This window comes from Nuphar pumila, chromosome 6, assembly GCF_984573655.1.
Source record: "Nuphar pumila chromosome 6, dmNupPumi1.hap1.1, whole genome shotgun sequence".
NCBI lineage: Eukaryota > Viridiplantae > Streptophyta > Magnoliopsida > Nymphaeales > Nymphaeaceae > Nuphar > Nuphar pumila.
This window is the reverse complement of record NC_143254.1, coordinates 16,473,615-16,496,249: the sequence shown is the minus strand read 5'-3', so window position 1 is coordinate 16,496,249 and position 22,635 is coordinate 16,473,615. Positions and strand designations below refer to the sequence as shown.

At 37.2% G+C, this 22,635-nt stretch overlaps 1 protein-coding gene and 1 pseudogene across 1 annotated transcript; one reads left to right on the top strand and one right to left on the bottom strand.

Moving 5' to 3' along the window:
• Nucleotides 1-5,339: 5,339 nt before the first annotated feature.
• Nucleotides 5,340-5,474, top strand: LOC149834114 (small polypeptide DEVIL 4 pseudogene; annotated as a pseudogene).
• Nucleotides 5,475-9,791: 4,317 nt separating this feature from the next.
• On the bottom strand, nt 9,792-21,991 carry LOC149834113 (protein SHOU4-like). Its single transcript, XM_090009976.1, has 4 exons — nt 21,203-21,991; nt 13,886-14,041; nt 10,359-10,570; nt 9,792-9,984 (listed from the first exon to the last, which is right to left on the bottom strand). Exons 1-4 carry the CDS (start codon nt 21,989-21,991, stop codon nt 9,792-9,794), a joined length of 1,350 nt encoding a protein of 449 aa, XP_089866102.1.
• Between the last annotated feature and the right edge of the window lie 644 nt (nt 21,992-22,635).

Sequence of the window (22,635 nt, the reverse complement as noted above, 5' to 3'; positions counted from 1 at the left end):
GTTCGCATTCCCTACTAAATCTCAGATATATTTCTGTTTTTTTACCTTGTTTCATAAAATTAAAACTAATTAAGTATGCATCTGCTATTTACCAAATTTTGTTACATTTTTCTTTTCTCGTGTCTTTCTAAATGCAAAACCTTTTCAATCATGAATTCATTGTTTAATGATTTTTTTGCCGTTTCACACATTGTATACTATGGCCACTGCATTAGGGGAACGCTTGTAAGTTGGGAAAGTAGACCACCTCTGTTGAGCGAAGACAACTTTCTTAGGTAAATGTTCTCACCTGTGAAAGTAAACAATCAAGCCCACCCAAGAAATTGAACTACATGCTTGCAGGGCATGTTTGTTTTGGTCACAGGTGGGGATAAACAATCACAACTGAGAAAGTAGAAGTGATTGTTGGTCACAAGTTTCACAAAAAAATAAGGAAAAACATTCATAACTCGCAATCACAATCCCAACTTGTACTTTTCTCATGTTTCACTACCTTGAGAAAGTGTTGTGATTGTGATTTACAATCACAAGATCTTCATAAATCCAAGAATCACAGGGTGTTGCAAACATTCCAAGTTACTTTCTCGCCTGAGAAAATATGCCTACTTTCTCAACTAAGAAACCGGATCACGGGTCTGCCAAATGTGCACTAGGGCTACTTTTGCCAAGCATAGGTTAACCACCCAATCTAGGAAACCCTCAGAGCAACTTGAACTATGAAATCTTTCCTCCTATGACCTTACCTTGGAGCATATGCTTATGACTTCATGCATGATCCTGTTATTGAATGTGTCCTCCATTACATGGCATTGGCCCCCACTCCATACGAGCTACTACTCTACAAACCTAAACATGTCATGCATAAAAAAAAAATCATAGTCATCATACATTATTGTCATCGTCATCATCAACAGGGCCACGAGGTGCAGGGATGGTAGTTCGAGGTGAGGCACTTGCTTGTCGCCTCAATGGGGACCTCAAAAGACAAACCCCCAACATAACATGAAGGACATTAATTATAAATTACCATTTGTAGATAATGCTACTATATTTCTCAAGAAAGGATTATTAAAAGCATAGATTGATTTTATATATATATATATATATATATATATAGAGAGAGAGAGAGAGAGAGAGAGAGAGAGGGAGTAATGGGTCGGTGCTAAACCCATTTGGTGCTAAACAGCTTGCTAAATAGGTTTTTTGGCCTTTTATTTTATTTTTAAATTCTAACCGTATAGATGTGATCTATGCACTTGATTTTATAGGGATCAACTCGAAGTGTTTGATTCCAATACATGGGTGAGTTTTTATAAAGTTCAAAAAATCAACGGTCCAAAATCTTTGTAAATTTTCGAGGCTCCAAACATCATTTTTTTCATCGAAAACACATGATCCAAGAATGGATTCTTAGTAAATCGACCATACTCAACACATTTATAGGGCCGGAACCACATAAAGCCAGAAAAACCCATTTAACATGTAGTTTAGCACCAAATGGGTTTAGCACGGACCCATTATATATATATATATATATATATATATATATATATATATATATATATATATAGAGAGAGAGAGAGAGAGAGAGAGGTAGTTGTCTTCTCCCATCCATGCCTACTGCAGTTTATGGGACTTCTTAAGGCTTTTTTATCGTATTTTTCTCGAATCTGAGATGTGTTCTACATGTTTGATTTTGTAAGAATATTGGACTGTTGGATCGTTCGATTATGATACATGGCTAGGTTTTTATAAGATATGAAAATCGTCGGTTTACAATTTTGATAAATATTCAAGGTAACCAGAGCACCCTCTTTGAAAAGCACATGTGATTATCTTACCAAGGGGTAGAACAGAGAGCTTGATTCAGGAGTCCCTTAGCTAATTTTCTCAAGTTAGTGACGAATATGGTATTTTTGAAATTTGGTCACGTTTTTGTGTGCTTTAGGGTTGTAAACAGGTCTATGGGTCGGTCATGGTTGATTGGATCCGACTTTCAATGAGTCTGGATGTTTCGATATCTATATCCAACTCAAAATACATGTAGAATTTCAGATCTGGATATAATCTGACTTCCTCTGATACTTGATCTGCGAAAAGAAAATGGGTCAAAGTATATTGGTTTTCATGTGAACTGGATATGGTCAAACTCAGTTCCAGTTTAGCCTGCAAACAAGCTGGATGTGTGTCGTTTCAGGGTTGACCTTCCGGTTCTAGATCCAGATCTAACTAGGAACATATGGTAGAATTTTAGATCAAGATATGGTATGCCCCCCACCCCCTTCTTATATCCACAGAAAACAGGTAAGTACATCGGTTTTCATGTGAAATGGATAAAACTGCCTGGATCAGACCCATTTCCGAGCAAGCACAACCACCGATTTATTTACTGCTTCTGACCCAGACCTAACTAAATCCAACGTTATTGTTCTGAATCCTACCCAGATTCAGGCATGGATTATCCAAATCTGATAATATGAGTCAGATCCAGTTCAGAACTGGGTCGGGGCTCCAACCATTTGCACCCCCTAGTGTATTTGTCATTTGCCTTGTGACAAATATTGCGAGATTTATGAAAGTCTCGCGAGAAATTGCCTGAAAGTTTAAAACGGCAATTTCTCCCGAGAATTTCAAAATATCGTGAGATTTATGAAAAAACATAAATACCGTGATTTAAACACAATATTTATGTTTTAAACAGCTATTTATCACGAAAAAAATCTTATATTTTTATTTTTAAATAATTTTTATTAATATTTTCTTATAAAAATAATTTATATATTTTTTAATTATTTTTTTATTGCCGAGATTTATGAAATTTTTTCAATTTCTCGCGAGTTTTTGAAAAACGAGAAATTGCCAATAAAAACTTTTGTCACTATGGCCACAACCATGAGAAGGAGAATAAATTGGCAGTTATTTTCCATGTTTTTTTTTGAAGAAAAAGAAAGTGGAATTCAAGATGATAGTTTAAGTTATCTTGTTTTATCATCTAGAGGCTGGCATGCACTTCAATGGGTGTGGGCCCCTTCTCTTCTTCAGCTCTTGGGATAAGTCATAGGTCTGAAAATATGGAAAGCAATTATTTTGAATGTTGACAACCATTAATACTCCTATGAGTTTTTAATTTCCTAGATGAAGATAACAAGAATCTAAGTTGCAATCTATCATGAAATGTATTTGAATCCAAGTTGGTAACTGTTCAGGTTTTACTTAATTTTAGTTAAATGACAAATGATCAGGGTTGCTACCCGTCGAGCATCAAAGGGGGACTTGCCAATGAGTGGAGCATAGCGGGTTGATTCATCTCTTCACCTTCTGCAAAAGGGTATGATAGGGATGTTGTCTGGATTACCAACCCGACCCGAACCCCAATATCTGGGTAAGATTATACAGAAAAGCTGACACGAATGCTAATGGGGTCGACCTGAACCCGATCTTGGTGACATGTGTTTTGGGCTATGATTCTTTTTTTTGGTAGATATCTAACTATGGCTGTCTAGAGTGTTTGCTTATATATTTTTATGTAAATAAAATATATTCTAAATACGCTATAAATTATGTGGGTTGAGTTATTGGGATTTCATTTTCTCAACCCAGCATAACCCAAACTGGAAGCAGAACTTAAGTGATTATTATTTGGTGGATTTGGATGAACCGTGATGGGACAGATATCCAACCTGTTGACAGCTCTAAAAAAGGAGGGACAAGGTGCATGTTCGAGTTTCTGGTGGAAAGATCCTTATTTCACATTTCTCATGTGGTAAGGGACGCTCATTTGCTAATTGAGGACAATCTCTTTATCTCACCCAAATTGCACACTGGATTTTTAATTTAAACCTGGATCTCTATCTGATCAGACATGACTAAAGCTCAAGAATCCCTTGTCAGAGCCGTTTCTGCAACCGCCTAGACAAAACTTTTAACAACCATGACTAAGAAAAGCTTGTTTTCTCAAAAAAAACTCTAGAAAATATTAGTATATAATAGTACCAAATAAATATATATATATATATATATAAGCATGGTTCTAGTGTTTTTGTTTAGGGATGGCAGTGGACCGGGGGAAAGCGGGGCCCCGCCCCGCCCCGCCTCACCCCGTTTGGACGGGGGATGAAGGGTATGAAACGGGGATGGAGGCGGGGAATAAGGTTAAAATCCATCCCTGTCCAGGGGTGGAGGCGGGGATGGACGTGCACTTTTCCCCGCCCCGCCCCATCCCCACCACGATCCCCGCCTCATCCCCTCCCCGACCACTTTTCCCCGCAATATCCCCGCCCCGCCCCGCCTCATCCCCGTTTGAACCGGGGATGGAGGACATGAAACGGGGATGAAGGCGGGGGTGAAGGATAAAATCCATCCCCGCCGGGGAGGCGGGGCGGGGGTGGAGGATAAAATCTTGAGGCGGGTGGGGGTGGGGACCTTGTCCCCCGCCCCACTGCCATCCCTGTTTTTGTTGCAGTAGTATTGCAATAAAAGCATGGGACTAGGTGTCAACGGGTCGGGTCGGGTTTGGTTCAGACCCAGGTGAATCCAGACCTGACCCTGATTTTTTGGTATGGTATTGGGTCCAGACCCGGGTCTAATCAGACCCCGCCATAAGAAAAACCATACCCAGTCCGCATAAGAACTACATGAACCTGACCCGGTAAAATAATATTTTGTCATTTTTACATTGAAACTTTGAAGGTCTTAATCGAAACTCGGATCAGGCCCGGGTCTAGTATAAAATTTCACAAACTATAGCTAATTGGGCTTTCGGGTCCGAACCAGGATCTTAATCGGGTTTTTCTTATTTATCACCATGCCTGGACTTTATAGGGTCTGGTCCGGGTAAACCCAACCCATTCATACCCCTAGTTGGGACTATAGTTCACACATGATTATAGTAAAGTTCAGCTCAGTGTCAAAGGTACCATGCAAGGCCCAATCCAGTGACATTTACATGGACAAGAGAGGCAATATATAGATGAAGTGGAAGAACATCATTTGCATTAAAGTAATAACCTCACATTATATATGTTAGATTGAAACATATTATATGGTTTATCTTGGCATTGGGCATTGAGTAGAACATCTCATGGCATGAAAGTTGGCAACCATTTGGAGTCATGTCTCAATGAATGGGGTGCAATACACACACACACACGCTTCCTATACCTTGCTGCTGGAACTTCAAGCAACCAAACCTAAGCCTGAACCACTCATTCCTACAACTCTCCCCCTATATATGAGCATTCAACTCACATCAAATTTGTGCTGCACCTGAATCAAAGCCATCAGCTTATTCCACCCCAAGTTGGTCTTCTTTCATTCAAGACTTCACAAGAGAGTGAGCCATGAAGATGGGAGCGGTTAGTCCATCAAAGAGAAGATGTCCCGGCAGAGGACTAGGGGGAGCACTGAGGGAACAAAGAGCTAGGCTCTATATTATCCGGCGATGCGTCGTCATGCTTCTTTGTTGGCATGACTAGTTCGACGGAACGGACCTGGCCATTTTTTGTTTCTGAAGCTCAGATCTAGGAACTCTGCCCTGCTTACCTTGAAAAAAAAAAAGCAAGGTCACTTTGCATCCTTGAACCGATAACCATGTTTTGGCAACCAGAGCTTCGACTTGGATGGTTTGCATGAAAGGTGAATTTGAAACTTTTTTGCTGCACCTTGGGGGACCTTGAGTGCAGTTCACACAGAATGAACGACGGCGAGTACCGGAAGTCTGGCCGGAAAAAATGGGACAAGATTAACGATTGTACGTCTGTATTAACTTGTGGCTTGTGCTATCCCACTGAATCATATGTAAATACTGATATTTTTGTTCTAACTTAAAATCATAGATGAGTTGAGAATCAAGGCTTTGAGTTGTTCTTTTGAATTTTCCCTCAGATCTTACCCTTTATGTTCTTCTTTCAAGTGATCTGGAAAACTTGGGAGTTCAGTCTCCATGATCTCTTTTTTTAAGTCGTCGTAAGATTGTTCTGGTAGCCTTCCCTGATATGGACTAAGTTGTTTGATGACAGTCCAAAACTTAACCAAGTTCATGAAATCAAGCATATGGAGGATGTAACTTCATGAACTTGGCCACATCTTTGGCATGATACAATGACCGGTGGAAAATTTAGAGTTCATCAACTTGTTAAAACATATGGGTGAGCATCCCTTACTATTAGGAGAAAGGAGACCAAGGGCTTTTACCCTAATGAGTTCGAGAGTGGGTGAAATGGCTAAAAAAAAATTTAACAATTTTTTTTATAATGCAATCCTTTGCTAAGAATTCCTGAAAGGGGAATGCCCAACAAAAAGCCCTTACTTGATTACAGTGCTATCAGCATTGTTCTCTTTTTCCTCATGAAATGAAAAATCACTGGTTCATTCAGAATTGATGGACCAGATCCAAAGGGTCTGTTTGAACCTGAGAACCAATTAGGAAACTTTCCAACCTTGTTTGGTGTTCAGCCCAATTTTGTCAGAATCAGAATCGGATACGGATCAATTTTCGAAACGATTCAGACTATAAACCGAATCATGCTGAATCGGTCAGCTTTAAACCATCAGATGACATGTGTCATTGAAAAATAAAATAATGTTAAAAAATAAAAAAAGTATTTGAGCCTCCTTAAAAATATTAAAAATAACTAAACCAAATCGGCCCATTTTTTAATGGATTTGGGGCCTATTCAATACGAATCAGCTGATTTGATACGATTCTGACATCATTGGTCCAACAGCTGAACCACTTGGAAAAGCCATTCACCTGTGATGATGTTGGACAGAAAATCATGCCTAGGTGACCCTGGTCCAAATCCAACAGCTCCGCCTAAAACCCTTAGATACTTGATCCACCTGATGATGCCGGCGTAGTGACAAATATTGCGAGATTTATGAAAATCTTGTGATAATATCGCAAGAAATTGCCTGAAAGTTTAAAACCACAATTTCTCGCAAGATTTTCAAAATATCGTTCGATTTATGAAAATCTCGTGATAATATCTCAAGAAATTGCCTGAAAGTTTAAAACCACAATTTCTCGCAAGATTTTCAAAATATCGTTCGATTTATGAAAAAAACATAAATACCATGATTTAAATGTGATATTTATGCTTTAAATGGCTATTTATCGTGAAAAAATCATGTATTTTTATTTTTAAATATTTTTTATTGATATTTTCTTATAAAAAATAAATTTTATATTTTTAATTTATTTTTTTATTGCAGAGATTTTGCCAAAAAAATGAGATTTATGAAGTTTTTTCAATTTCTCATGAGTTTTTGAAAAACGAGAAATTGCCGATAAAAATGTTTATCACTATGGATGCCGGAAGCGAAATAATGACTAGTTGGATCTGGACCTCCCCAAAGTGGATCATTGTGCATCTTAGAGAGGTCCCAAAAATTCAGGTCTGACCTATTCAGTGTTTACAACTACAACCTTAGATTTGACTAAGCAGTGGAACCCTTTTTAAGAAATTATGAAAATGCCTTTTTGACTTTTCTAGAAGCATAAAGTTGTTGCTGAAATTGGTACCCTTCTTTCACATGGTAGACAAAGATAAGGCAGCATTTTTCTTCATCACAAAAGCAAGAGAAGCTAGGTTGAAACTTTATGAAACAAACCATACCATATTCTTAACTATGGTTACTAGAGGCAAAAGAAGCAATGAGTGAAGCATGAAGCAAAAAGTCAGTGTTTAAGAAATGCTGGAATACATAAAGCATGAAATGTTTAGAAAAGTAAAAGGGGAAGCAAGTAAGAAATAGCAGCAGGGAAAAAGTAAAGAATGACATAAAAACATAATTGAGACCCCATGTTGTTTCCTTAAATTTAATTTTAAGTTCAGTGCCTTCTCCCCCCTTAACCATCCAAACTGCACCATGAAAATGTATGTGGCCCATATTTGTAGGTCTGAGATTGACATACCAATCATTCTCTAGAATCCTATTTGGCCCCTTGATTTCTCAAATGGACGGCAGGGATGTACTCTCTTCTTTTCATAAGTTACATGGCTATGACGACAAATCCATGCTAATCTGTAGAGATGCCAACAGCTCACTTGGATGCCTCAGATGAACCAATTATTTTGATGAGGAGGAACCCTCACCCCAGGTGATTCATGCCCAACACCCGCCGACACTTAGCGGGCTAACCTATTTGGGACCAATTGGGGTATGACATTCTTGTAGTTTTCCCTTGTTTTTTGGTCATTATGTACTTACTTAGGCTGGGATGGCATGAATGTAATTCACACTTGATATGGGGGTAGTTAAGAAAGGTCTGACCTATATAAGGTCCAAATGTAATTCACACTTGATATGGGGGTAGTTAGGAAAGGTCTGACCTATATAAGGTCCAACTTAAGTCTCTTGATTCATTCTATGTTTTACTTGATTGTTTAATGGAAAGGAGAGAATTCACTTGTGGATCTCTTGAGAGTCTGACCTACTCTACTCAGTGGTTAGAGCTTCTACCTACTTAAGATTCATCTTAACAACTTATAAAACCCATCTTTATACACCCTAAACATACCCAAACCAAACCACCCAACAAAGTCATTCTCTCTCATCCCAAGCTAGCCAATCCCCCAAACCTTCCCTCCTTACTCCCTAATCTCCAAACTCACTTCATCTTCCCCAATTGCCTAGCATTCCAACACCTCCATTACATTCTCAAGAACGCATCATTCTAGGTGTGACCCCACAATCACCCTGACTTACTTGGCCCACCTTTAAAAGCTACGGACAAACCCATGCACCCCCCGTCGAGTCCAGATCAGGTGCAATTACATGGCACAAAATTTGTGCATTAAGCACCTGATCGCCCTCCATCAGGCCTTGCCCCCCCCCCCCCCCCCACAACTGACAGGCCCTGTCCCCAAGATGGAGGGTAATCAGGTGCTTAATGCACAAATATTTCGGAAATCATATTGCACCTGATCTTTTCACCCCCCCCCCCGCGCTGCTAGCTACGGTGCAAATGATCGGGTTTTGCATAAATATTGTTCTCCATAATTGAAATGAGATCACTTGAGGTAGATTTAATTTCAGCTCAAGTGAGTTTGGCTCATCTGTAAGAGCGACTCTTAAATGTCACCAACTTGATGGGATGTCATGAGTTCGAAATCTATGGGTGTATGTTTTGAGGCCGAAGCTGGGTATATTCTCTAATGGCCAAGAAGGACCTACAGTATTATGCGAGGTGATTTTTTCTTCTATTATAACAAAAAAATCACCTACGTGTGTGTCAAGTAAACACAAAAGCAGATCAATATATCTCACATAAAAAGGGAGCAATACCTACATTTCTTGTCAAAACTTTGATCAAAATTTACATGCTTACGAATTATGATCCTGTGCAGCAAACATTACACACGACCTCTTCGCCATGCTCGCCCCAAGGGGGTTTGGCGTAGTGGGGTGGGGGCCTTGGCCGTTAGACGGGCGGCCAAGGTTCAATTCCCATGGGCATCCTACCTTTGCACAAGCCAATGCCCAGCCTAGGCCCTGAGGCAAGGGTCTTGGCTCAGAGTTTTACATTGCTGGCACGATAACCATAGGTATGGCAGGCTGAGCCACCACCACTAGGTCTTAATGCCGAGTGCCGTTTCTTAAAAAAAAAAAAAACCTTCACCATGCTCAAGAATAATGGATACTAGAGCAGCAGAACAGGGGCATGCTGAGAAGCCCCTTATACACAAACCAGCTAACAACCACCCCTCAGGTGGTGTCATAAAAAAAAGGACATTTTCTCAAACAAGGAACAGAACCTAGATTTTGCTGAATGCTAGAGGGACCTGAAGCTAAACTGGTACAGCATCAGCGTTCAAACTGTCGTCACTTCTCAATATAATTCCTTCAAGAGTTGCAGGTAAAAGGCATTTAGCCCACTGGCAACCTGTGGAGAAGGGCTCAGGGGGCGCAACGATCCTCAGAATATTGCCGCTGCACTGCACGATTCCCATTACACTCACTGTACTTCCTTCTTTGATATACCTGCAACATACAGGCGGAAACCATGACTGCATCGGTCAGTAAATGCAAATTTGTCATTGGTTAAGATCAAAGGCATCAGAAGATATCACCAAGATAAAAACTAAAATGTTTAGCTGGATGCAGATTTGAGCCTCATAACCTGATTTACACCGAAAACTAGGTTTATAACCTGGTTCTCAGTGTCATCAAAACGGAGCCTTAGAAGTTTATATTTATCAATAAAGTAATAAGATGGCAGAAATTTGAAAAAATATGTATTATGACATGAAAAACAAAGACCTATTCCCATTGCACTAGCTTTATGATTCCCATAAAGATATGAATATTTTCAATTAAAGATGCCGCAGAATAAGAAGTTTGCATGAGTAGAGTACCCTTCTTTCAGACGCATTACACAGTCATCACTTGAAAGTTTCCTCTGCCCCAACCATCTGACAAACTCAGGACATAGTACCTTATTGTTCTTATTTATATCAACCACAACTGATTCTTCAACATATGGAGTCACCCTTGTACCATAACCCGTTTTGACCAAAGCTCTTAAACCAGATTGGAAGTCAGAGATGTAAAAGTCAACCACATGCCTCTGCACAATGAAAGAACAAAGAGATGATAGAAGTTAATAACGAATCTCAGATAAACTGAATAGACAAAAACCATATGAACAAACAAAAAAAGTATTTAAATGTAGAGGCTCGGAACTGATTTTGTGGACTATGTACAGCTATCAGGTACAAAATTTTCAGAGAAATTCAACTCCAGAAAGGAGAGATATGTGACAATTTTATGCAAGACAAAAAAAAAACATTATTAGATCATTTTTGCTCAATTAATCTGGCTTTTGCATAATCTGGAAGCAAGTATAAAAGTGAACGCAGAAATACAAACTTTTGGCATATAGTGAAATTCCTTTTCATGATGGCCTAGAAACATAACTTCCAAAAGTTATTGGCAGACAATAATGAAATCAAGTTAGTCCACCTCATCTACAGAAATATAAAAATCACGGAACTTGCATGGTACTCCAGATAAATGCAAAATGCTAACGTGAGGGATGGTTCTATACTTGAACGTACATTGAATCCCTTTGTGGCTGTACACACACAAAGGTTTATGAAACTTTGAATCTCATAATTCTATCAGAAATGTATCCCTTTTATAAATCCAAAGAAAAGATATTTTGATATACAAAGGGTAGAATATAATCGAAAGAGCAAAATACCTTTAGATATAATATGTACCAACATTTATTATATCAAGGTGCAATTGTTTACTATTTTCCTTCACTAACAAAATATTCAAACCTAACCAAATTATGAGATTCACTGTTTCAAAAGCACATGTGATCCTGTAGTTGCTATTCCAGCTATTATACTAGCCTTATATGCCCACTGTATGCAAGATGATGATAAGTGAACATTTTGTGAAGTCGATTCAAAGGACAAAGGGATGACCTTGTCATGCGCTACAGATAGCTTGTACCGGCTACTTCATTACAGCTAATTACAAATTTTTTACACATTTATGCTTCTCAAGCCAGCACATATGATGCACATTTTCTGGATGACATGGTAGCCAATACTCCTGAATATCTCTAGCTACAAAATAAGGAATTACTGATCGAAAAGCTTCCATAGTTGTTTACATAAATGCAACTGGTTGCAGATTAACAAATGATTTCTTGTACAAACACAGTACATGTTCATGCATTTTGTTTCTTTTTGATCATTAAACAATCCACATGGTTCTTATCTCCGTTGGAAGGAATTTCTTTAACATATCTTATTATTTAAATAACCTCTGCTTAGGGTGGAAGATTATTTTGATGTAGACTGTGATGAGATGCAAATAATATCAATCTGGTCAGTAGATTTCCAAGTCATTAGTTGAACTCCTGAAAAGAGCAAGAAGCACAATAAATTATCAACTATGCTGACATTAAGGGTGCTATCCGTATTGAAGGTAATCCAATTTTCAAGAAAAAAAAAAGAGGCAGATTGGGCCTTTATGTGATGCTTGAGGTTCAGGATTCGATCACAAGCTACATTTTTCATCTTGTTTATGTCTGGAAGAACTACATAAAGGTAAAAAAGTAATGATTTTGTTGAAGAATCATAAGTATCACTATTGGACAATCAAGAGTTTAAGAATGTAAAATGTTATTGTATTTGTCACTGTCTTATCCATTGCAGAAGAATATTTCTAATATTTACTTATTTATATTTTCTAGAAGGTCATCTCTATCTTTTGATATCATATTGGGAAGTTTCAGTCATCTACTCTTTTAAACTGCTTTTTACAGGTTAGTTTCTACCTTTTCTTGTCAAGAACTTTATCTTATGAATATGTAAATTACTAGAACAATATTCCACCAAACAGATGGAAGAGATTCTTGTTTATTAGTTAACTCTGCCACTGCCTCATCCTTTTGTGGAATATGTGCTGAAGGTCAAAAAAACCCACTAAACCAAACTTTGGATTCCATGCAAACAGACACTTAAGCAGGTATGGATGTTCTACATCCCAGCTTTCCATCAAATATCACATTCCACATGTGATGAACAAATGTCTGGCTGTTGGAAATAAAAAGAAGGCCCATGTACTTCAAAATCTTCTCTTAAACTTAACTTTACATCCACGTCTGCATTGTGAGATGTTAATATATATATATATATATATATATATATATATATATATATATATATATATATATATATATATATATATATATACTTTAAGTCAAACATGGTTGAAGCTAGTCCAACGGCTAGTGTGGTCTCCTTTTTCCTCTCTAATCTCTGCTTTCCTCCCTCTTCTACTATAAATATGTGAGTGTATGTGCATAGTAAAGGTGAGAGAATGATGGGTAGATTTAGTTCTTTGTGAGCGTTATGAGTGTTTTGTAGTAAGGTTCTTTGTATTTGAATTTCTTCTTTAATACATCTAATACCAAATGATGACAACGTAGGGAAAACCTATCACTTTAGAATGAATACCAAGAACCAAAATATAATGTATTTGAAATAAAAATGGAATACAAGTATTATGAATGAATAATTTCGTTAAGAATAAAATTCAAAAAATATAAAGAAGCAATTCAAAATACAAAGAACCTTACTCCAACTCGCAACACTCACAAAGAACCTAAATTTACCCATCACTCTCTCACCTTCACTATGCACACACTATTCACATATTTATAGGAGAAGAGGGAGGAAAGGAGAGATTAGAGAAGAAAAAGGAGACCACACTAGCTGTTGGACTAGCTTCCAATAGCTAGTCCAAGTCAACCATGGTTGACTTAAAGTATAAAATATATGTATAAATATATTATATACAAATATATATACGTAAATATATAAATATATACACATGTATATACATACATACATACATACATACATATATAAACAATATATAATATGTATACATATATATATATATATACGTATATATGTATACAATATTATATATATACAAAAAGATATATATATATATATATGTATATATATATATAATCTTAACAGTGTGCATGTATGTGAATGCATCTCATTATACCCCTGATACACATATAGATGCTAGTTTATTTTCTTTGCTACACATAAAAGTTTGCATTGCTTTTGTATGAGGTACACTTGAAAATCTTTCTGTGTCTGACACTTGAGCCCCTCATTAAATACAAATATTAATGTCATGACCATCCACTGGGACCTCTCATTAACATGATCAAGGTAGAGTTACAGACCAATATACCTTAAAATCTAGCAACGTATAACTACAAAAGGAACCTTGACACCACATACGGCATACCCATAGGACTCTCTCAATTGGTTTTCGATGATTTTTCGGACACAAAATTTAACAGTTATATAAGAGAGAAGAAAAGGAAATGCTCACCAACCTCCAAAGATCTGAGTCCCCATGTAAAATGTCTGTGATTTGCATTTGCAGCCTTGAAGTCCCATCCCTTGTACTCATATAAACTTGTAGATGTGTATATGCATCTAGGAATCTTCAGAAAAGAAGACTCAAGTGAAACATTTCCACAGGTGACAACCTGAAAAGATGAATGATCTGAATCATGTCTTTTATTAATCGCTGACACAAACAGGCTTTAAAATTTCAGGCATCTAAACAAGAAATTTGCATATGGAATATGCTTCACTACATTATGAAGCCCATAATTTAAAATCAAGAAAAATGATTTGCTTGTGTATTGGCTCGTGATTAAACTAGAAAAGAATCTTATCTTATGGAATGAACTTTCAAGTACTATAAAAGTAACTAGTACTATTAGAAAAAGTGTGTCACCCAACTGAAACACAAAAAAAACAAAACCAGAGAAACAAAATTCAGCACAATATACATAGTAATAATGACAACTTTATTCTTTACGATAATATAGAAACTAGAAAATGCCGAAGAATTATGAAAAGAGGAACCAACCAAAGAGCCTTAATTATATTATGAATAACAGAAAATTATGATGATCTTTTGACTAAAAATAAACATAGGTTGGAAAAATGTCGAGTAATATTTCTTTTATACATGCTCTCACAAACAAGGATTTTTTCCTCCCAAACAAGGATATCACCATAATCAGATAGGGTGAATTGCCTCAGATGAGAATCATTATCTCACAGCCGCGGGAGAACAATTCTCATTCTCCCTTTCCTTGCATGAGAACAAACATGAAAAAATTGGACAATGCGCTTTGAAATCACATTTGGGGTGAATTTACTCACATCTCTTGTGATTCCAAATCACATGGTCCACCTTGTGAGTTAGAATCATATAAGACCTCAAATCACATCTGATTGCATCTCACGTGATTTGAAATCACATGCGATGCAACCAAACATGCCCTAAATGTTTTTGGCTGATCACTGGGGAAGTGTTGCTGCTATATAACACCCTTCCTTCTTCTATTGTGCAATCAAGCTTGTTATGCATTGATTTTAGTTCAAATGGCTGCATCATGGAAATCAAAGGAACATCTAAACCATGGGTCTGTCAAAAATTTTGCCGATTTCCCATTGTCAACTTTCCATGAGCACTTATCAGGCTCCAGAAGCCTTCTTCAAGGGATCCACTATCCCACCACCAGTGGCTTACACCACTTTCATGAATCACTGAAAATACAACATCGTTGAGCAAATCTACTAAGTTGGTTCACCCTATTGATTAAATCCCATCTTTGAAGGATTTCCATGTGTAAGATCCTCTACAGACCCCATAGATTGACCACATGCTTCTTTTATAGAGATGTTTGTTTCTTATCATGATGCTCCAAGTCAAATTTCTTCCATAGATAAAAGGCAAGCTTTCCAAGGGAAGCCTTACTCATATCAATCAATCTTCTCAAACCAACCACTCCTTCCAACTTCACCTGCTAACCACCTCCCATCTCATAAGATGTCTTCTCTTCCTCCCTTCTCCTTCATTCAAAAGAAAGCTTCTGAAGTTGTCATCAATAGAATTGATTGTTGACTAAGGCATTTTAAAGGCTAGTGGCTAAAACATGGGAATGATGACCAAGATAGTCTGAATAAACACAAAAAATCAAAATGAAAACTATAGAAAAATTGGACAAAAAAAAAGAAAGAGATGAGCACTGACAACAAAAGTTGGCAAAGGACAAAATAAGAATTGCAACTATGGTTGAACAAGCATTAAACATGACATAGAACAAGATCAAGATAGGAGAAGAACTAGGGAAAACCATGCAGAATGGTATGATGACACCAATTACCTGTTGTTGTTTGGCTCAAAATTAGTAGCTTTTTGAATCAAGTTGTTTGGCCAAATAACCCTCTCCTTGCCTAAGTTTTTGGGAAATGAGTTTTGGAGGGAAAATTCACTTTATGAAATTTATTTAGTCTCACGTTGAACATTTTTTAAAAACACATTGGATTTAAAATGTATAAAGTTCACTTAGAGGGCAAGGCCCTCATGGGGCTTCTCATTTGAACTTTGGACTAAGACATGAATTTGGATTTGGCTCTGGATTCATATTTGGTCTGGTATTGGTCTTGATTTTGATTTGACCTTGACAAATCTTTTTATCACTCATTTCTAGACCGTTTGGACCTCATAAAACCTCTTTAAAGGAGATTTAATGAATTTTTAACTTGTCAATCAAGGGTCATTCTTGACCATAACTGAGTGTGTCACGTAGTCCAAACAGCTAGCCCAATCTTTTGGACGTGAGTGCATGAAGGCTTTAAGAACCATTAGTTAGTGCATGAAGGGGTTTAAGAGCTATTGATGGGGTGCATGCATGGCTTTAAGAGCCATTATGGGGCATGCTAAATATTGCAGTCAATGGACCTTTGAGGACCTATTGACCAACCGTTTAACCTAGGTTTATATATACCCTAGAAGGTCTCTTATTCCACATATAGTGAATTGGCATGGCTTGGCTAGTGTAGGCTCCCTTCTTCTTTTCACTCTTGTATCAAAGTTATTTTTTTTTCTCTAGAAGGCTACTCAAGGTAATCGTGTCAATGTAGTCAGTTGCCTTAGTGCGAAAGGTGATTAAGAAAAGCATAAAAGGTGCAAGCTTGATTGTATCCCAAAAGTGAAGTTTCAGTTTACCCTTCTGCACCCAGATCTTTTACCTGGAGGAGCAACTATTGCTTTTAAGAGAGCGTAATGCACGCCTTCAAGCCAATTCTATTCTTGTCATCACCATGGTAGCCATTCAGATCGTGTAGAAATTCTAACAATTTAAAAGTGACATCATGCTCCATGGTGACTACGTAGGGAGATGTTTGATCGAATATTGTAAATCGAATGAAGTAAGGTACGTTGTTAATCCTATATGCAATTTTTGTTTCATCCTCTTGAAAAGACACTATAGTCTTTGCTTTTTGGACCAAGTGGCTACATACTCATGCATTCTTCAGCCTAACTATGAAGAATCTATGAGGTTTTTTATAGGTCTCCCTAATCTCTTGAAACCATTATTATATAGATGGATTATATTGGTGTTTTTCATTATTAGAATCTAGAAAATTGATGCATGCATATTTTTGTTTTTTTTGTCCTGTTTTAAAAAATTAGATTTTTGGATCCACTCTTGGATCCAATTTCTTATCCTAATCCACTTTAGGATTTTTGTTTCAATTGGATCCATTTTAGTTATTTTATACTTGTGAGCTAAATGTTAGTATCCACTTAAGGTCTTGTATTGGGTCTTTTCTACATGTAACATGTTTATCAAGGTCTTGGTTTTTGGATCTATATTCATTTTTATGTTTTGGATTTATTTGAGTTTAATGTTCATTTATTTGCACTTATTTAATTTTTAGATTGATCATATTAGTAGCACAGTTCATAAGTTCTTGGTTTTAGATTCATACTTATATCTATTTTCATGTTATGAGATTGATTGTTTAAATGCGTGATGTTATAATTGTTTTATCATGCAAGTGGATCACAATCCATTCATATTAAAAAGCTTTAGAGAAAGTGTAATCCTTGATATACAGTATGATCCTAGTGTTATTTTACACAAAGATATTGGTCTCAACTAAAGTGTACAGATATCATTGGCAATTTTTAGTTATGCTATGAGTTGGAACTAGACCAATCATATCATAAGTGAGATAAGCCAAAGAATTGATAATCCAAGAAAATCAGAAGTATAAATGTTATTCATTTCATGCCCTAAAGAATCTTAAAAATGTAAGATTACAGGACGTGATGTAGTTAAAAGAACAACGATGAGAATGACATTTTTAATTCCATGAGTAGATGAATTTTACTCTAGTATGTCTAGATGTTCAAGAATTTTGGACATCTAGACACATGGTGACAACTTACTCGATTCTATGAATACAATTGATGGCACTTTTCTTTGCTAATATAAAATCCACATATTATATAAAAGCTTAAATAAATCAAACAATTATATAAAGGTGAAGAATATAAGCTTAGAGAAATCGGGACTTATAAAGTCTAAAGTACAATTATGTGAATCATTAATCAAGCAAGGAATATTTTTTGTTGATTATGAGAGATCATACCAAAACCAAGAAAATCCATGTATGAAAGGCCTTTCGCGAAATGATTATCTAAAATACATCTGAGAGAATGAGATTAAAAACTAACAAAGAAATTACCTGTGATGGAAAACCAACCATGCGACTCGGGTTACTTGAGTGTTTGGTTCAATGAAAAAAATAAGTCACTGGAGTAATTGGATGAGTACCATAATATATATGAAGATAGAAAGTATCTTCATGTCCTATTCTGATGTAAGTATTCAAAAACCTATGATATGAGGATGAGTCTCATAACTCTTAATGAGATCTGTAAGCCAAATTAACTAAAATGGTTTAAACAGGTTTTTACTTTTAACACTCACGAGTGAAAAGGTATGAGTCACCTTTTATAAGATTTAGGTTGCTCTAGAGTACTCATAAAATGAGATACTGCATAGGACCCTTAATATATGCAACCTTTGTATATTGATAACATATATGGTTACCTCAAAGGAATGTGTGTACGAACGGCCCTAGAAAACAATAGGGACTAAGTTCAAAGTTTAGCTACTTAGTTTTTTAGATAGTCTGAATCTTATTCACACTAAGTGAAGATTCAAACCCAAAAGGTACCTTCATTTATGCATATGACTTTCACAATTAGCTTCTTATTTTTTCTATTATAATTTTGACCCACGTGGAGGATTGTTATTGTTTGGTTCAAAATTAGTAGCTTTTTGAACCAAACTCTTTGGCCAAATAACTCTCTTTACCTAAGTTTTTAGGAAATAAATTTTTTAGGGAAAGTTCACTTTATGAAATTTATTTAGTCCAACATTGAACATTTTTTAGAAACACATTAAATTTAAAATGTGTAGAGTTGACTTAGAGGGCAAGGAACTCAAGGGGATTGTCAATTGAACTTTGGACTTGGACTTGGATTTGGATTTGGCTTGGGACTTAGACTTGGGTTTTGATTTGGATTTGGATTCAGATTCGACCGGGTCCAATCTAATTTTGGTCTTGGTTTGACTTTGACACATCTTTTTAGCACACATTTTTAGATCGTTTGGACCTTATAAAACCTCTTTAAACGAGATTCAATGAATTCTTAAAGGAGATTTAACACCAAAAATGGTTTAGGAGGTTGACCAACTATCAAGGGTCATTATGAGTCATAATTGAGTGTGCCACCTAGCCTAAATGGCTAGCTCAACGTTCTGGGTGTTAGTGGGTGCATGCAAGGCTTTAAGAGACATTAGTGGGGTGTAGGGCTTTAAGAGCCATTATAGGGCATGCTAAATGTTGTGGTCAATTGACCTCTAAGGACCTATTGACCAGCCATCTAACCCAGGTCAATATATACCCTGAAAGGTCACTTAGTCCACATATAGTGAATTGGCATGACTTGGCTGGTATAGGCTCCCATTTTCTTTTCACTCTTGTATCAAAGTTTTTTTTCTCTATGAAGTTGCTTAGGGTAATCGTGTCATGGTAGTCGGTTGCCTTAGTGCGAAAGGTGATCGAGAAAAGCACGAGAGATGCTAGCTTGGTTGTATCCTAGAAGCGAAGTTGCAGTTCACCCTTTTGCACCCAAGCTTTTACATAGAGGGGCAATTGTCGCTTTTAAGAGAGTGTCATAATGTGCGCCTCTAAGCCAATTTGGTTCTTGTCATCACCATCCGGATTATGCAAAAATTTCAAGAGAACCCATTTGAATGCTTCGCCAATGATTAAGCTTACAATAATTGCAATGTCCTACTTGAAGTGGAAAACAAGTTAGGTGTCACATGAAGTCTAACTGATGCACAACCAAACAAAGTACTCCTGACTTATCACATCTTATAAGTACGGAGAATAACACGATGTAGAAAGTGTATATTATTGAGCTCAAGGTTGCCAGGCTAGGAAGCGGAAGCGGAAAACTATACAGAAAGCGGAAGTGAGAAGCAATGCATTTGAAAATGTATAGGAAGCGAGAAGCGAGGAATAAAAAAAACAATATAAGAATTGAATGAGAATCAAAATGCAATGCAAATAAAAACTAAAATAAAAGAGATTATTTTTAAAATTCATGATTTTTTAGTATAAGAATTAAATTTTTAACAAAATCTAAAAACGATGATTGTCAATTTAGAGAAAGCACATGTAAGTGAGTGGAAAGCATGAAAGCAAACACATAAAAAACAAGAAAAGTAGAGTGAGAGTGTTAGGAAAAACCACGAGCAAAAGACAATCAAAAGGAAACAAAGAACAAGAACGATCAAACAAAACACAAGAAGAACACAGATTTACGTGAAAAAACCTCTCCTCAAATCCGAGAGAGAGTAAAAAACCACGGCCGCCCAGAGAGAAATATTATTACTCTTAACAGACAGTTACAAGTTCGGGAAAGAAAAGCGAGAATATAAACAAGGCAAGGGCGACAACCCTAACCCTAACCAAATCGGGTCGGATCCACTGAAAACCGGGACCCGCGCCGGGGGGAGCCCCCGGACCCCCCTTCCTGCAGGGGCAAAAACAGTGAATCAGGCTCCACAACTCATCAGAGAGAATGTATAATAAAAATAGATGAAGTGCGTGGAAAGCATAGGAGAAGCGTGGAAGAATCGAGATTCACATCAAGTTTCGGAAGCGTGGAGTATCGCGCTTTAGAAGCGATTTTCCAAGAAGAGGGTTTCTCTAAGAATCATCCGGTAACTCTGACTGAACTTTCCATCCCATAAATGCAATATAAAATTTGATTGCATAAATGCCAGTAAAATCTAGTAAGAAACAGCATTCGAAATAAATCATGAAAGAAAAATAAAGGACACATAATATTTAAAGGTAGACCCTGAAAATCACTAGATGACTTTTAACTCATAACACAATATGTTTGGGTTAATCTTGCCACAATTATAGCTTTCAAGAAAAATGCTGCCACAAATAAATTGAAATGGTGCATTGGCACATAGACAAAACAGAAACAGAAACATTCTGTTATTTAGACACAACATCAAAGATAGTCAGAGAAGGGGAACTCAAGACATGGGCGAATGCCAAAAAATCATTTGCTATGACTTGAACATTTGAGTTCGATAGCTGTCACGGCTCGAGCAAATAAATCTTGAAATCCAAGCAAGAGTGCAGCTCAAAGTGAGGTGCAGGGTATGAGTTTAAGTTAGAATTCAAATTTGACATATTACTTGAAAACTTACTAGAGAATTTTCATGAAAAATGTTCCTTACCCCAGTAACCTTGACATATTGCCCATTTTTTGCAGTCCGCAGTTCTGCATCTGGATAACCTGCAAGGAAACCAATAGCAGCTCTTTTCCCCCAATATGAATTCCAAGTGAAAACTGATGCAGTAGCTGCAAAAAGGATAACAACCAAGAGGAGTAGGATTCCATTGTGAACAGCTCCGAGGATGAATCCACCAGTTATGAATCCCATCACAAACACCAGGATCACAGACCACAGAATAGGCTTTGGGAAGTTCCTCATGAAAGAATAATCTTCTTCATCTGTGAGATTGGTAACAGCTTGATTTTGTGCAGTAGAAAAGCTAGGGAGTTTAGCCATTGCTGAAGAGCCCAAAGGACCCGACTTTTTCCGAGGCATGCCAGATGAATTCAACGGTCCCGAAGAGATCGGGCCTGAAATTATGAGCCCAGTTGTAGGAAGCACAGGAGCAAGAGGGCCGGAGTTCTGCCGAAGTGGACCAGAAGTCCTTTTAACATACTCTCCATGTTTATTAAGCGGGCCAGAATGTGATCTCTGCCAATTCATGCTAGCAACTGTAGGCACCGAATTGAGGCCAGAACCAGCAGAAGACAATGGGCCTGATTTCTTAGACTTTGAACCGTCAAAACCGAAATCAAACATCTTGCCAAGCTCCCCAGATTTCTTAATGTCTCCGCCAGTGTATGGCACGGCAGTGGAGGTCATGGTGGGTGGCCTCTCCTTCGGCTGTTCCGGTCGGCCCGATACATACAAGCCATTGCTCAGCTGATGGGATGGGAATCTTGAACCCATCTACTGATCTTTCGTTCTAAAAGCCGAATTATTGCGATCAGTCAATTCCAGTTCAATAACAACTGAACGAATCCCAAAATGCCTACCACTTAGAACGTCACCAATGCACATCTCACTCACATTTACAAAAGAAGTAAATTGGAGGTTCTATAATCGGCTTTGTTGGTTCGGATTGATGTTGACAATCCCATTTAAAAACATATACATTTCAAGTAAACAGATAGAAAAAGGAAATCAAAAGAAACACATGGTTCTTACAGAGTTACAGACCATTATAATACCAAAACGAGAAGTCTGCTAACCACTTAACATATGGCAATGGCATTGAACAAATTTAATCAGATAAAAAACCATAAATTCCACTCACATTCAACCATTTATCAACAAGTTAACTGTAAAACAGATACAATTGAAAAAGATAACACAGAAAAAGAGATGTAAAATTTTGAAGATCTACCAGCAAAATTAATTCAAATATATTTCTGCAATACCTTGATGGGTGATCCAGATCAAAGAGGAAACCCCAGTGATGAAAATGATGATAATGGTGGTGGTGACGGTTACATGTCTTCAACCAGAGGAAAAACAGAATGGAAAAGGCATCATCTGCACCAACTAGCGCTTCCTGCCATACTCTTGGTCTT

What these genes read in the sequence shown, in the direction of transcription:
- LOC149834113 (XM_090009976.1), bottom strand. Translation starts at nt 21,991, where the DNA reads ATGGGTTCAAGATTCCCATCCCATCAGCTGAGCAATGGCTTGTATGTA. An exon ending in AATATGTCAAGGTTACTGGG is followed by an intron (nt 14,042 to 21,202) that starts GTAAGGAACATT and finishes TCATCTTTTCAG; the next exon opens with GTTGTCACCTGTGGAAATGT. An exon ending in GGGGACTCAGATCTTTGGAG is followed by an intron (nt 10,571 to 13,885) that starts GTTGGTGAGCAT and finishes TTCATTGTGCAG; the next exon opens with AGGCATGTGGTTGACTTTTA.